This window comes from Cyphomyrmex costatus, unplaced genomic scaffold, assembly GCF_001594065.2.
Source record: "Cyphomyrmex costatus isolate MS0001 unplaced genomic scaffold, Ccosl1.0 scaffold831, whole genome shotgun sequence".
In the NCBI taxonomy this organism is placed as follows: domain Eukaryota; kingdom Metazoa; phylum Arthropoda; class Insecta; order Hymenoptera; family Formicidae; genus Cyphomyrmex; species Cyphomyrmex costatus.
In genome coordinates this window covers 230,935-245,902 of record NW_017280410.1, presented here as the reverse complement: position 1 = coordinate 245,902, position 14,968 = coordinate 230,935, and the positions used below count along the sequence as shown (strand labels likewise).

The 14,968-nt window shown below is 35.1% G+C and overlaps 1 protein-coding gene across 12 annotated transcripts in view; it reads right to left on the bottom strand.

Annotated features, from left to right (window-relative positions):
- Window positions 1-330: 330 nt before the first annotated feature.
- The window catches only part of LOC108771290 (inner centromere protein), a 170,440-nt gene continuing 155,802 nt past the window's right edge, over window positions 331-14,968 (bottom strand). For 6 of the 12 annotated variants that reach the window (XM_018549526.1, XM_018549523.1, XM_018549524.1 and 3 more), the window contains 13 exons: window positions 14,497-14,686; window positions 13,683-14,029; window positions 11,157-11,339; window positions 9,240-9,695; window positions 7,499-7,678; window positions 6,647-6,960; window positions 6,326-6,560; window positions 6,105-6,226; window positions 5,780-6,021; window positions 5,570-5,693; window positions 5,066-5,403; window positions 1,334-1,593; window positions 331-1,147 (listed from right to left, as the gene is read on the bottom strand). In XM_018549526.1, coding sequence (XP_018405028.1) covers window positions 1,134-1,147; window positions 1,334-1,593; window positions 5,066-5,403; window positions 5,570-5,693; window positions 5,780-6,021; window positions 6,105-6,226; window positions 6,326-6,560; window positions 6,647-6,960; window positions 7,499-7,678; window positions 9,240-9,695; window positions 11,157-11,339; window positions 13,683-14,029; window positions 14,497-14,686 — 3,005 coding nt within the window. In that variant the 3' untranslated portion in view covers window positions 331-1,133. Of the gene's footprint in view, window positions 1,148-1,333; window positions 1,594-3,969; window positions 4,100-5,065; window positions 5,404-5,569; window positions 5,694-5,779; window positions 6,022-6,104; window positions 6,227-6,325; window positions 6,561-6,646; window positions 6,961-7,498; window positions 7,679-9,239; window positions 9,696-11,156; window positions 11,340-13,682; window positions 14,030-14,496; window positions 14,687-14,968 lie in introns of those variants that run through there. The other 6 variants (XM_018549529.1, XM_018549531.1, XM_018549530.1 and 3 more) reach the window with 6 other exon arrangements.

Here is a 14,968-nt window from a genome sequence, read left to right as displayed (position 1 = left end):
AATCCGTAGTATCTCTCACATAACAATTCTTACAATTAACGTTACTAGATCGTCACTCACCGTTAACTTATGCAGCGGCTATCTCACAAAGCAATCAGCATTATCGTCTTCGTCATCACAGCTAGAGAATTTATGCACGATCCGCGAAAAAAAAAAACGTAACGATAGTGAAATCTAGCAAATACCTAGAGTATATACCAATGTTAAGTAGGCCCTCTAAATGAAATACAATAAAAAGAAGAAAAAAACAGTAAGATTGCTTGACTAGTGAGCGCACGCCCCAAAATCTGGTATGGAAGAAAAGTGTTTTCACTTTTTCTATCTACTTTTCCCCATCTCGTATCTGCAGAATGTCTCTTATGTTGAATTCGATAACGCATTTAGATCTGCTCGTGAAATTGTTATAAGATAATACCATGCTACGTTATCTTATATATTAAGGACATTCTCTAATCCATCGTTTTGGCAGATACATTCTCAGCGTTTGATCTGACTTCTATTTTACCTCTCTTCTTCTTTTGCGTCTTGTGTTATGTTTATTCGTCATTTACTCTTCGCACAATTTCCAATTTTGTCATCTCTATTAATTAACGTCTCAAAAATCTTACTTGTAATCTACACACGCATGTATGTGTGATAAGAGTAAAGTCGTGTGTGTATATGTATATTGCGTGTGTATGTGAGAGAAAAAATAATTTCATGTCATTCGTTATCGTAAAATATGTCTGTGTAATGAACATCCGAAAATGATGTGTTACAAATAGGCCTCAATCCCCTTCCTTTAGAAAGTTACATTTGTCTAATAGCGTACTACGACACACAGATTGAGTGTCCATACTTGCTGTTGCATAATAATAATCAATTAATATTATATATTATATTTTACACATCTTCCCAGTGACAACGCTCAGAGCTCGGCATGGTTGTCGGACACGGGGATAGTCTTTGTGCCCTCATTCTCGCTTCACCGAGATATCCCTTTTACACATGATACGTCGCGCGACGGCGGTTATTTACATTATCATAAACAACAACGTCTCGTTCCGAATATAGCTACTGCTCGTTATGAGCAATTCGGTTATGGTTGCCCAACTGCTCTTTTTTTGTTCGTCCGGAAACGTTTAAGAGACACTTTATGATAGTAGATCTGCGAATAAAAACAGAGACAGCATTTATACAGAAGTCTATTATCCATGTATGTATATATATTCGATTAAAATAATGTATTAGTTTATTTATAGTTGTAATATGTGGGTTCTATAAAATCATGATTCCAGTTTTGCTCATTAAAAAAAATTAAATAATTAAAAATGGAATAAAGACTTTGGCTTACCTGGTACTTGATTGTTATCCTGTGGTTTGTTGATAAAATTGTCCTGGAACGGATTGATATTGGCATTAGCAGTGGCGGGCACAAACCCCATCGGGGTAAATGGTATCGCCGCCGGATTTAGATTGGAGTTGAGGGTATCCTCATTCGCCAAATTGGGCGTCAGTTCGAGTATCGGCCCGGTATCGTAGCCGGTACTGTTATTACTCAGAGTATCGAAGTCCGACAGGTCTAACAGGTTGTTGGTCACGTTGTTTTGCTTGCTACAAAACGAGCCAAATAAAAAACATACAAAGACTAAGTTGACAGCCAGACATACGGATTTAGGGACTACGACTTAAGCGACTATTCACGATCACTAACACGGAATCGCCGCCGCTAAATTAGCTAAGCCGATTGCGAACGATTCATTAATACCTTCAGTTGAATCGCTAAAACGAAATGAAACGGGTTCAGATTTTGTCGGATAGGAACATAGTTCGCGATTATATGTACATCTAAAAAATGTCATCAACTGAATGATATAAAGCTAGATAAAAATAACTAAATAACGGATAAATATAAAGCGCTTATGCGTCGATCGTTCTTCTGCGTCATTGATCATATATAACTGTTTTTCAAATTGCAGACTTTAAATGCCTTGAGAGGCAACTATTTTGATGTAACTATATAAACAACTATTATAAGCGATAAAGTCTGATAGAAATTGCTTTTATGCGTAGCAGTACTAACCGAGATAATCGACAACCTTTTGCGGTCCTTAGTAATATTCATTATATATTGTATGTTTCGTCTGTCTTCGGCCGAATAAAAAATAATTAATATATTACGTGTATTATTTTGTTGATGGATCGCAACAGGTTTTTGTTTAAATAACTACGGGAACCAGTTAATTAAATTGATATACATGTCAACTGTGTAACTATAATAATCATAGCTTGCTAGAACATATTACAGCAAAACAGCAAATACAGATCTAATTACATAAAAAATTGAATCACATTCGATCGAATCACACTCGTCGGATTAAGATATATTAGAGAAGAAAATTCATGCCACGTTTGGTTTCTTCTTTTTTCGTTTATTTTCCTATACGGGTACCTTTGTGTAGGATTCGTGGACGTGGTGTGCATGAAGAGACGTTTTTTCATGAAAAAGTACTATATCGGAAAACATGTGGAAGTAAATAGTACATAGCAAAAGTAGGCAGTAAGTTGACATATACCGCGCTTGGTATACAATACACACAAGCATGAGGAACGCAGACAATCATTGTGCAAGGAAAAGAACAAGCCACACCATATCAACGTTAGTTAACATGCATTGGTGATTTGCAGAGATTGTTACGAAAATCAGTCGCACTTACGGTATACACAACAGGTCAATAAATGGAAAAACACTTTTTAATAGCTAATTGGAGGAAAGATCAAAGAAAGATACTCAGCAAAGATGATATTTACAAATTATTATATATATACTTATTATACTATGAAAATATTAATTGCATTTAATGTAACTGTAATACATCATTATTTTGCTACTTTGCAAAAGTCATGTTAGCATTATTCATCCTTGCTGAGTTGGTATATTGTGAAATCACAAAACGAAACTTTTCGATGACTCATTAGATTTATGCCGTTTGTTTCTCTTTACATTATATATATTGAGATGTATTTGTCTTATGTGATTTATAATAACACTAAATGTATTTTCTGCAGTTTTGTTAATATTTTTCATATTTTGTGTACGATATTACATAACGTCCTTCCAACTCGATCATATAATACCTAATGACGATCAAAGTACGCGATTCCCGTTATTTTTGACAATCTAGCTAAAAATAGTATGTAAATTTATCGTTAATACATAGCTGAGTATCAATTATAAAATATATGTAACTATTATTATAATAGGTGATATACAATATACATTCTCATATTTGCAATCTCATTATCACCGCGATACAATAATGTTAGTCACATGATTTATTATTGATTAAATGTTGCTAATCGTGCAACTAATCATATCATAAACGGTGAGTTCGCAATGGCGTGCTTATTATGCTCGTCAACCGTTATTCTGACTACTTTTGCAATGTACAATACGCATGAGTTATTCAGAATATTTGCATGAAGCGATATACATTTTTGGTGAAATTAATTTCGATAGGCAGTTCCTTCCTGTAGATGTCTCAGGAAAGCGCAGTATAAACTTTTTTTTACTAAATAACTGTTTATAATAATGTACATATTATTCATTTGCTACAATAACATAACTTAAAAATTCCTTAGTTATTCCTTAGCTATTTGCAAAAAAAGAAAAATATACTTTAAAAACATACTTTTATTTTTTATGATCAGTTCTTACATTTCATTTCATTTTAAAATTAATATTACTTACAAAATTTTATTGATTCAAAACATTCTTATTTACTAGAAAGTTTAATATTTTAAATTATATCATTATTGTAGCAAATAAGCGATACACACATATATATATGTATGTATGTATGTATGTATGTATGTACGATATATATAACTTTGAAACTTAATTTACTTCAATAGTTAACCGACATTACAAGACATAATTATAAACAACACAATTTATTATATATACAATGCCTTTCATAATAAAGCTTTTAAGAATACATCTAACAATTTTACATTTAACTATAAATAAAAGTTTTAAATAATTGCCATTTTAGAATCTGATAGAATCCCTCTTGCCGGTTCGGAATCTGATAGAATCCCTCTATGTATGTGTACAAATCTAAAATTCGAAATAATCAATCTGTTTATGGTGCGATAATAATTCATTGTGATTTATTTCTACATCATAGAACTTTTATCACACCTATTTACAAATAAAAGCGTACAATGTTTAATTTACAATGTTTAATTTAATACATTTGGCGTGGCACGTATTCTCTAAGTTATACAGGGTACTCAAAAAATCTTTATACAGAAATTTTTCTTTTTAATAGATGCCATAGTAATATTTGACTTCTTAATTTTCTGTAACGCGTAGATGGTTTCTTTTTATTGCATATTATGTAAATAAGAATTTTGTACGTTTAATTCGTTTTACGTACAATATTTAAAAGTTGATCTTTTATTGCGGGTTAGTCAAATATCTTATGTGTATGATATTTATTTAACGGTTTAAGTTCTTTTTCCGATCGAGTATATTTCTTGACTTTGTGATAATCAGTCCATTTGAATTAAATAGTATGTTGGCTAGTATCGTGCAATTACTTATGCCCTATAAAAATGTAAGTGATTCGTATATTGCACATTACCTATCTGTTTCGTAATTATTTCGCAATTAACTATTAATAATTTCTGATTAATTAAATACAATAAAAGATTGTTCAAGTTTATTTTTTTATCTTGTTTAAAAGATACTTTCGCTATTACGCAAAAAAGTTAAATGTTCTTGATATTACATTCGTATCTCCAACATATTAGTTTTTATATGTATTTTTCAATCGTATAATAAAATCGGATCTTAGCAGCATATTTTGCATCTAAAATTGATCTCATACGCTTTTGAATCACGTCAAAAATGATATGCCTCAATACCCAATTAAATGCGCGTTACCACAAAAAACAAGCTATTACTATGGTATATTATTGTCCATCGATCTAACGAGAAGAGACGCATATTTTTTTTAACTCTCGGTCGACGAAGGTATAATACGCTTATGATTCCGTGGTTTAGAATTAGTATACTTACACAGTGGCATTGTCCAGCGTAATCGATTGACTGTTGATACCGTTCCCATGATTCGTATGATGACCGTTCAATTCTTCTTCAACGTTACCCTGATTATTATCCAATACAATTTTATTTTCGTTAATGCCGTTGCTATGTGTTGTGCCGTTGTGCACTATATCAGGTGTAGGTACACTGTTTTCTGTGTGATGCGCCCGTTGCTCGCCGCTGATAAATTGCTGAGTCGCCTCGGAAATTAAACTAGCTGTCATGACGTCGTCGCCTTTACCGTCCGGCATCGGTTTGTTTTCGTCAGTAGGGCTGTCTTCTTTTAGCTTATCACCATCACCGCCTTCTCCCTGTACATATTCATTGTAAAAGATTATTTTTTTAATTTTGTGCTAATTTATTATTTTGTATATAAACTTCAGTCTGAATAAATTGCTCTAATACAATTAATTTGAATAATTTTTTAATTTAATAGTAATAGTATTAATATATTTATATAAATGTTTCTAATATTACCTTGGTAGACGTATTGGTTTGATTTTTGCCTCTAGTTCTGAGCATAATCGCCTCAACTCGTTTACGTCTGGCATTGCGCTCCTCTTCTTCCTTCTTAAGCCTTTCAGCCATCTCGATTCGTTGTCTGTAATTTAAATATATGAATATTACTCATCACGTAATTATGAAATTTCAAAAAAGATAAAGAAGGAGAAGATTCTTTAAACCAACTTTTCTGCTTCTTCTCTTGCTTTGCGTTCTGCTTCTTCTTTCTCCTGTTTTTGACGAGCTTCTTCCTCTCTTTTTCTTCTATCCTCTTCCTCACGGCGTTTAGCTTCTTCGATTGCCAATTGCAATCGCTGTTCTTCGGCTTCTCGAGCTTCATTAGCTAAGCGTATAGTTTCTTCCTCCAGACGACGTTGTTCTTCTTCCTCCGCGCGCAATCTTTCAGCTTCTAGACGTGCTTCTTCCTCCTGCGGAAATTGTTATATATAAAACGACAGATGTAAAAACTAAATTGATTTAATATTAAATTGTTTTTGTAAATGGTATGTACCTGTCGCTGTCGCTCTAATTCCGCTTCTCGTTCCGCTTGTTCTCGAGCTAATCTTCTACGCTCAGCCAAAGCGGCTTTTGCTTCCTCTTCGGTGGTGATTCTGATTTTCGCGATCATTGAAGCTGTAAAGTAAATCATTAATATAAATAAAGATTCCCCATTAAATCAAGAGTTTGTAACAAACGATTACTCGACATCGATAAAATTTTGATTAATCATACCTGACATGTCAATTTGTTCGTCTGCTTCACCTTCAAGCTTGATTTCAGTTATCTCCGGCGATTTCTTCTCCTGCTTGTTCTCTTCTTTTTTAACGACTTTCGGCGGTTCTTCCGCAATAGCACCTGATAGATTTTCTTGCATTAAATTAGTCTCGTCTTTAACTTGTTTGCTTGCCAACACAGGTTCTGTCGCTATCTTTGTATTATTAGTTATAGATTCGACAACGTTCGCTTCCTGTTGTTAAAAATGAAAAAAAATTAAAATTTGAATACATACCTTTTACTATATAAAATTATATAGTATTATATATTAAAATTTACCTGTGTCTTTTCGCTACCCTGATCCTTCTTTTCCTCATTTTTATCCTCCGATTTCACATTCTGCGTCTCTTTATTTTCATCTTGCTTTATGATCTCCACGTTAGTTTCGCGAATGAATGGTGCGTGCTCAGCTCCAGGACTCTGTAGGGGTGTCGCTTTCGGAGTTATTCGCGGTGAGGACTTGGCGTTCTTGATTAATTTCTCCGTCGGCTTCCTCACTTCCGCGACTTTGGGTATTGAAGGTTTCTTTGGAGTGCTATGGACCTTTGGCAGTGGTGGCTTTGAATCCTTCGTTAATTTCATGTCCACCAGATCTGCGTTAATGAGAACGTTCGAGATATTTTCTATTCTTTCACATGTAAAGTTTCTCGGCTACATATGGTATTTACATGTGCAATTCTAGCAGTCGTGAATAAAAACAATATGTATATACAAGAGGTTGGGAATAGAAATTTAAAAACAAAATTTCATTGAAAAATAATAAAATATAAATTTTATAAAAAAAAAATATAAATCTACAAAAATATATACAATATTGTTCAAGAGAAGAGAAGATATACGAAGAAAAAAATTTCGGATAAAGCTGTGATGTTCTTTAGACAAGTATAATATGCATGTATGTACCTTTTAGGATATTTAGATTACAGGCTGTTTATCAAAAAAGTGATTTTTATATTTATCTCCTTTTCGACCTAATTACTCCAACTGTAGTAGTGCTCTACAATTTTCGTTAATCGAGGATACAGTTTAAATTAATCATTTTTCTTTTTTTTTTTCTTTAGTTCCTTCGCTGCAGATCCTCGGAAAATGTAAAAGGGCCGATAGAAGGAGAAGTAAAATAGGCATGCTCACTGTGTTTTTCTGTGACCGAGACACCGGTACCGGCAATAGAAGCTGGTCGCGGTCGGCGCGACGCGGCCGTGCGGATACGCAGATTGACGTTACTGCTGCCCACGCTGCTGGCACTCTGTTGACTCATGGAGCTGTGCGGTCGGGACGGGCTGTTGGGTGTCACTTCGCCGCTACGGATACCTACGTGTACCCATCCAAGGTAAGTAATTTGTTGATCTTTTCGCTGGAAACTTGAACGCGATCGCGTAGATTTTTCGATAGACAAGCACGGCGGTGCAAATGAATTTCTCGTTTGTATTTTTCACACTTTGCATATTGAGATCGTATCGCGCTTGTGAAGTTGTTGTGACGGACGCGAGGAGTAGCAGGTGAACAAGAAACACAAGCACCGCCACCGACGTTCAAGTGCAATCCGTCAGTGTAAACAAAAAAAAGAAGGAAAAGAATACAGTTAAAACAAAAGAATAAGCCAATACAGATAGGAAAAATTAAGCCAACAGAGTAAGAAAAAATAAATTATAATCGTACAAAAAAGAGTGGACTAAAAATAAGAATAATAACTGAATAAAAAGTAAATTAATTAGGAATAAAAATTGCACACCAAATACGAATATATACATATATAATACTAACAAAGTGAATTGCAAGATAAGTTATATAGCGATATACGAGTAATAAGATATAAAAACGTGCTGCTTACCGGGATGTTAGCTCATACCTTCACCCGTGGTACCGAAAAGCCGTTGACAGATCTTCCTCAGGAGCGTTTTATTAATCAATTCGGAAGTCAAAGAGCCGGCTGCGTCAAAATCGCGTTGACAATGTTTAATTAGATTCTCTCTACGGATTCCTCTACATTATTAATTCAGCCGTTCTTTAATTAATGCAGGTTGTTGATACAACCGGCTCTTGATGTTAAAAGTGACAAAAGAGTCTGCCATCAAAATATAATATTAAAAAGTATAAAGACTTTTGAAAATCGATGGGTTAATTACCTTTGAGATAGTATTATAGATAGAAAAAAGTGTACCAATGTATGTTGAATTAGAATAATTAATACATTTCGCGACTCGAAATCAGGAGAAGAACATCTTTCATTTTATGTTTACGCTGTGAAATAAAGTTGGTCATCCCCGATTGACTTACAAAGACTCCTTTTTACACTTATTCATACATGTGTGCACCCAACTCTGAATGAAGTTCTCTTGTTAGACAATGAGTGCATTCATGTGCTGTATTTTTATTCAATTTTGATTTATAATATCGTTTCCCATTTTATCAAAAACCATATGCCGATCTAGCTTACGAAGCTTGTCATTAAGCAATGATCAGTTTGACTATATACAATGACAGAGAAATCGACTAGAAAATTAGTACAAAGCGGATGATTAATTATTCTGAAAAAAGCTACAATGTTGGTCGAAGAAAGTTATATCACATAAAGAAAATATTGAATATTCTTACGAGATAAATTGATAAAACTGTAGTTTTTATATGAACAAAGAATGCGATCTATTATTGAGTTATCGCTTAACTATAATTATACTGTATAATTATTAACTATAATTACTGATTTATAACTATATCATTAAGAATAAATCTCTACACTTTCTTAATACAAAGAATGGAAAAACTATCGATTAATTTGTTCGGAAATCGTGGGAGATACTTTTGCTATGTACAGAAGCTCGATTTAATGAAGGATTCGAAGTAGTCGAGTTGAGTGCACAGTTACACTTACCTTGTTGCTGTTGGGTCTGCTGGTGCTCGCGAGCCTTTCGGCGTAATCTTTCGGCGCGAGTGGGTCTGGGCATAGGTGCCGCGCCCGGTAGCGTGCCCATGCTACGCGAGTTATCGGAGCGTTTTAGACTCTTGGCTCCTCCGGGCGCGGCCAAGTGCGACATGCTGCGACTCATGCTAGAAGCGCTCTGCAGAGGCTGGCTCTGCTGTTGCTCCGCCAACGTGCCAAGTTGTTGCTCGATCGTGCGTTTCCTAGGCTGCGCCAGCTGATCCAGCCTGGACATGGAGTAAGTCCTACCTGGCGAACGTGTGAAGGCCTTGGCGCTGGAGCTGCGTGCCGTCGACGGCGGGCCGTCGCGCGGGGACGGTATCGTCGGCATGAGGTCGGTGCGTCTCCTGTTCACACGTAGGTAAACCGAGGTCGGGGTGCTGGGCGTGCCACCGTCGCTATCATCACCTGCAAAGAATCTCGCTTAGGGTGTCGCCCGTACTACGAAACGAGCGACGTCCGTCGATTTGTAGGGATACGCTACGCGGCTTGCTCAACGGAGAAGCACACTCAAGTAAAGAGTTTCTCTGACGCGCCAACTCGGTCGCATTCAGATTCTCATCTCTTTTTTTTTTTGCTATTTCTTTGCGATTGTGTTGCTTTTCATGCTGTGGCGTGTGAAGATAATGCGAAAAGAAGTACATTGAGAGATATTTTATTTGCGGAACTATAAAGTATATTATATTCGCGTTTGCTCGAAATTTCAATGTGATTAAGAATTAGTATATTTTCGATATAAATAATTGAAGAGAGGAGATTTTTATTAATAAAAAAATATATTTTTTGAAGAATTTATTTGATAAGAAATATTCTCTCAACGTACGTAACTCATGTATTAAAGCACATATAACTATTTGGATATTAAACAGATATCAAATTTAATGTGCATATTTTATATGTAAAAGGAAATACATATATTACGATGTTTTCTGTAAGTAGCACATAAAAAACATTTAAAGATAACATTCAATTAGAGTTAATCCAACAAATTCTATTATAAAAACACAGCAAGGAACCCATCTATGCAAGCAATAAACTTTATACTTATTGACGATTATAAGTCAATTAACGAATTAACATTATTAATTGAGTTAAATTTTCACTATAGTTTGTTATAACGTGCAATAATATTATTCTATCTTTTATTACTAAACTACAATTTAAATTCTATTACATAGTAAATTATATCGAATATATTTTAAGTTATATATGTAATTGTTAATAAACTGACTTTAAAACTATTTTGAACGTTGAATTGAGGTACATGCTTTAATGAAACAAATGAAAAATTGATTGTGACTGATAATCGTCCTATTAGATTGTATCGAGACGAATTCATCAATAAATAACACTGAGCTAAATATTGATTAACGTATTACAAATATCAATTAACGTACTAACAAACATATTAACAACTAAAGGTTCGGTTTGCAAAATGCACGTTGCAACTAAATATTAATAGTGTCTAGTGGTTAGTTCGTGTCAGTAATAAGATTAATAGGAACCGCACACGGACAGACAAACTAATTATTGCGTGATATTGGTTGCCACGTGGTTTCACTTACAAGTGATTAAATCGTAAAATCCTCCTGATACCAATATCATGCAATCGAGAAGGAACCATGGTATAAGAGAAAGTGCGCGGAATATGTTCTTACAGTGTTAAATGAACGTTACATGCGTTGGATAGAGTGTATGGTGAAGTAAATGAAAGACGTAATGGCGTAGAACACGAGAGAGAAAGGGAGAGAATCCGATGAGAGAACAAGTGCTAAACAAAACGAGAGATAAAGGATCGACAATATTTATGACGAACAGAAACGGATCTCTCCCGGCTTTCTTGCAGGCTTCTGAGAGATCAGGACTCACCACTGGCAACCCGCTGAATCATGGGACGCCTAGTGTCGCTATCGGACTTATCATCGACGGCAAAGATGTCAGTTGTGGGGGGCAGAGAGAGGCTGGCTCTCTTATGCTTGGCAGGAGTTAAGGGGGGATCGGGGCTAGAATTCCAATTGAATACCTCGTACATGGACGAGGACATTCTCATATCTGCGAACAAACCATTCAACGCAACGCAAATATTAGGTGTTCCGCGAAAAGTCTTCCGAGAATAAAATAAGATCGGGATAATGAGAGATATAAGTTGGGAAAGCATAGGTATCAGCGTGAGTTAGATACAGTGCGAATCGCACACATGTTGCCTTCCCTTATTATTTTATTTTCCATACACCTTACTATGCAGAACCATCACCGATAAGTATAAATCATAAAAAGGACAGAAGTACAAAGAGGAAACGTAACCCCAACAGTTAAAAATTATTTCCTGATATTTTAAGAAATATGTACCTATTATACTTTCCGTTTCCTACCAGTGATTTCCAAAATGCTATTTTGTTAAAGAAAAAAAAAAAAAAGAGAATGTTCGGACAGAGGGAAAAATATGTGGATGATGATGTGACGTTTACAGGGTGAATACTAACCGAGCAATCTGTGTGTGCAGTGTAATAGTAAATATAAATGATATCGCGTAAAAAGCAAAACTTGCGAATTATATCGCGGGGTTTAAAACGTTCTCAAGACTCGCTTGTGTAACCAATCTCAAGCTGAAAATACGTGAATTCGACTGTCATTTAAAGGAATATTGCCATAAGAGTGTACATAAAATAGACTGTAGAGAGTGTAATCTGAAAGTAAAGAACCAAATATAAAACTTATGCAATGGACAAAATCGCGATACAGATTCTAATAGTGCTGGACAATCGTTCTTTCTTCGCGGTGTCATCTTCGCAATTGCATACAATTTGTAACATACAAGAACGATATTTTTTTATTTTATCGACTATTTGAGAATTTAAAAAACGCAACTCAATTATTCAACCAATTTAATTTTACAAAGAAGTAATTTAATCGCTTTAGCTATTCATTAATTTCCATAATCATAAAAATTCATGTATTTTATTAAATACAATTATTTTAATTACTGTTTGCATTCTACATTATGATAATACCATAAGAGGTACAACGCAGTGAACAGTTTGAACTTTACAGTAAATACTCTATAAAATTTTGTTTATCTCTTGCAATGGAATCTTTTCTTTGTAAATAGTGGTATCGATTATTACTAAGAATGAGAAAAATATATCATTATTAAACATATCAGAATGAAGCGTGAAGTACCATATAAGCCGCGAGAAGACACTAATCGCTTCTTCGTATCGTTTATCCGATTAGCTTTGAAAATCAACATGACATAGACATATTTTAGAAGCGATGACGTGATTAAACGACACATCCCTCATGAATCCGCGACAGAAAGAACGATTGTTGGTCTGTACGACAAACATCAATCATCAATATATATGCCGGACGTTCGAGCAAATAGGGTGGAGCAAGCAAATGGAAACGAGACGTGAATTCACCGATACGATTTATCCCTTTAGAACGTACCATCAGATTTATCTCGCTTCGAATAACAACTTCCGAAACATCATCATGGAAGATTAACTTATAAAATACCGTCGTATGTTTAATTGTAAGATGACTTAACTGACGTTAATCAGGTGCTCGATCTCGACCTTTCTCGTTATGCGATATATAGTATATATTGTACTAAGTATTCCGATCCGTATTTATACTCACATTGAAGTAAATCCACTTCCGAGTCGCTCATCATACATGTTCGTATCAACGATCGTTGTTGATTCGACGCCCGACTGAATTTACGGTAAATACTAATTTGCATTCTACCGGTGCACGGTGCAAAATAAATACCACGCGTGTATTATTTACTCGTCGTATGCGAGAGACGGAAAAGCCTTCAACGCTTTCAGCTGCTGCCGAGTTATTTCATATTATATATTTATATTTTATGAGATATTTCTTATAGTCATATATTTTAATCTACTCTCTGTGATAAATTACAGAATATTATTTATGAACAGTTGTCCGCACTTTAAAATACAGATAGAAAATTTTATATGTTGGTTTTAAAAAACATACGAGAGATTTATTCAATCAAGATTAAAATTGATCGATATTCGTGACGTATATAGATCATATTTAGAGAATAAAATTATTGTGCAAACATTGATTGAATCAAATTGCATTTTGTATATAGATTAATATTATAGAAGAGAGAAATTATTCAGAAATATTTCAAATTCTATGAAGTCTACCAGAGAAGGTAGATTCTCGATTGAGAACAGTTTTCACAAAATAGAAACGAGATCAAGTATGTAAATAGTTTAACATCGCGCGCTGAAAGGGTTAATCGAATTTCCACGTGCGATGTGCAGCTAATGTGCTTGCATCGCCTTCTTGCCAATTGATATTTAGTGAATTTTGGTGAATTGACGTAAGTCGATCGGTTTTTGAAAGAACATATTGACTGACCTTCGCCCGGTTTCCGGTCGAGTCCACCAGCGGAAGTGGCCCGTTTTTTGCTGCCATCCAATTCCCTCTCGGAGGATCGCCTAGTAAGTGGCTGCGCAGCAGAAAACATCATGACATTTGTGGTGGAGGTGGCCCTGCGGGTGCCCCAGAAGGTAGAGCCGCCAGTATCGGCGGGCTCCAGCATTCTCGGTGTGGAGCTGCCAAATGCGAAAACGATGTGCGACCTCTCATTCCTCTTCTTTGCCTCGATACGTGCCTCCCTCTCCTGATTTTTGCGGAGGATAGCCTCCCGTCTCTCTCGTTCCGCCTCGCATATCAGCCGTTTTCTCTCTTCGACTTGATTCCGTCTGTACAAGAAAGCGACGAAATATAATTATAGAGGGAACATGACATTTTAAGTCTGTTTTTTGTGGCTGAGCTAGTACATATTTTTGAATTTAAAGTGAAATAGGTATATGTTTGACGAAAGCGAGAAAAAGAGTTTTAGCAGGAAACAGACTTATAATTTCAGATAGAACTTTTTACAGATAAGAGACTAGATCATTTCCTTTTTTACGTATAACTGTATTAATTTCATTCAACAAAATATCAAGATACTCGTAATTTAAGCGGAAAAGGATTTGCAAATTTGTTCTTCTCAAATTCTTTATCTAAAATTAAACGAATTAACATTATAAACATGGAAATGGCATTGTAAGAGTCAAACAAAAAGAAAATTAACAACAAATTATTATATTATTAAAAATAAACGAATTAATTTATTCATTGGACCAATTGTAAAGTTTCTCAATTACGACATTTTAAATCGATAAACCTGTCGTTATCACGCGATCTGAGTTCATCGATGCGTCTTCGTCGCTCTTCCTCACGCTGTTCGCGGAAGCGTTGCGCGGCGAGAGCCTGCTGCCTGAGCTCCTCCAATTTCCGCTGCCGCTCCTCGTTCTGTCTCTCGCGGACGAGCTTCGCCCTGTCCAACTCCTTCGAGCTTCCCGTCGACTCCCGTCCTGTGAATCACGCAAAATAAAAATATACAGTATCCGCTTGTTAAAACTAATTGCAAATGCTTAGTTTGTACTGATCGTTTTCCACGAATAAGTGAATTCGATTAGTGATCAATGCATCTCTTTTTACAATGTTATACGAAGAAGTTTTTAATCGCAGTTTCGTTTAATTATATATTTAGTATTATAATATAAATTTAAAGTTAAGCAGGTTTAAATACATTGAGACAATTTACAATCGAAATTATATAAGATTTCGAATTTTATAAAAAATTGTTGTAAATC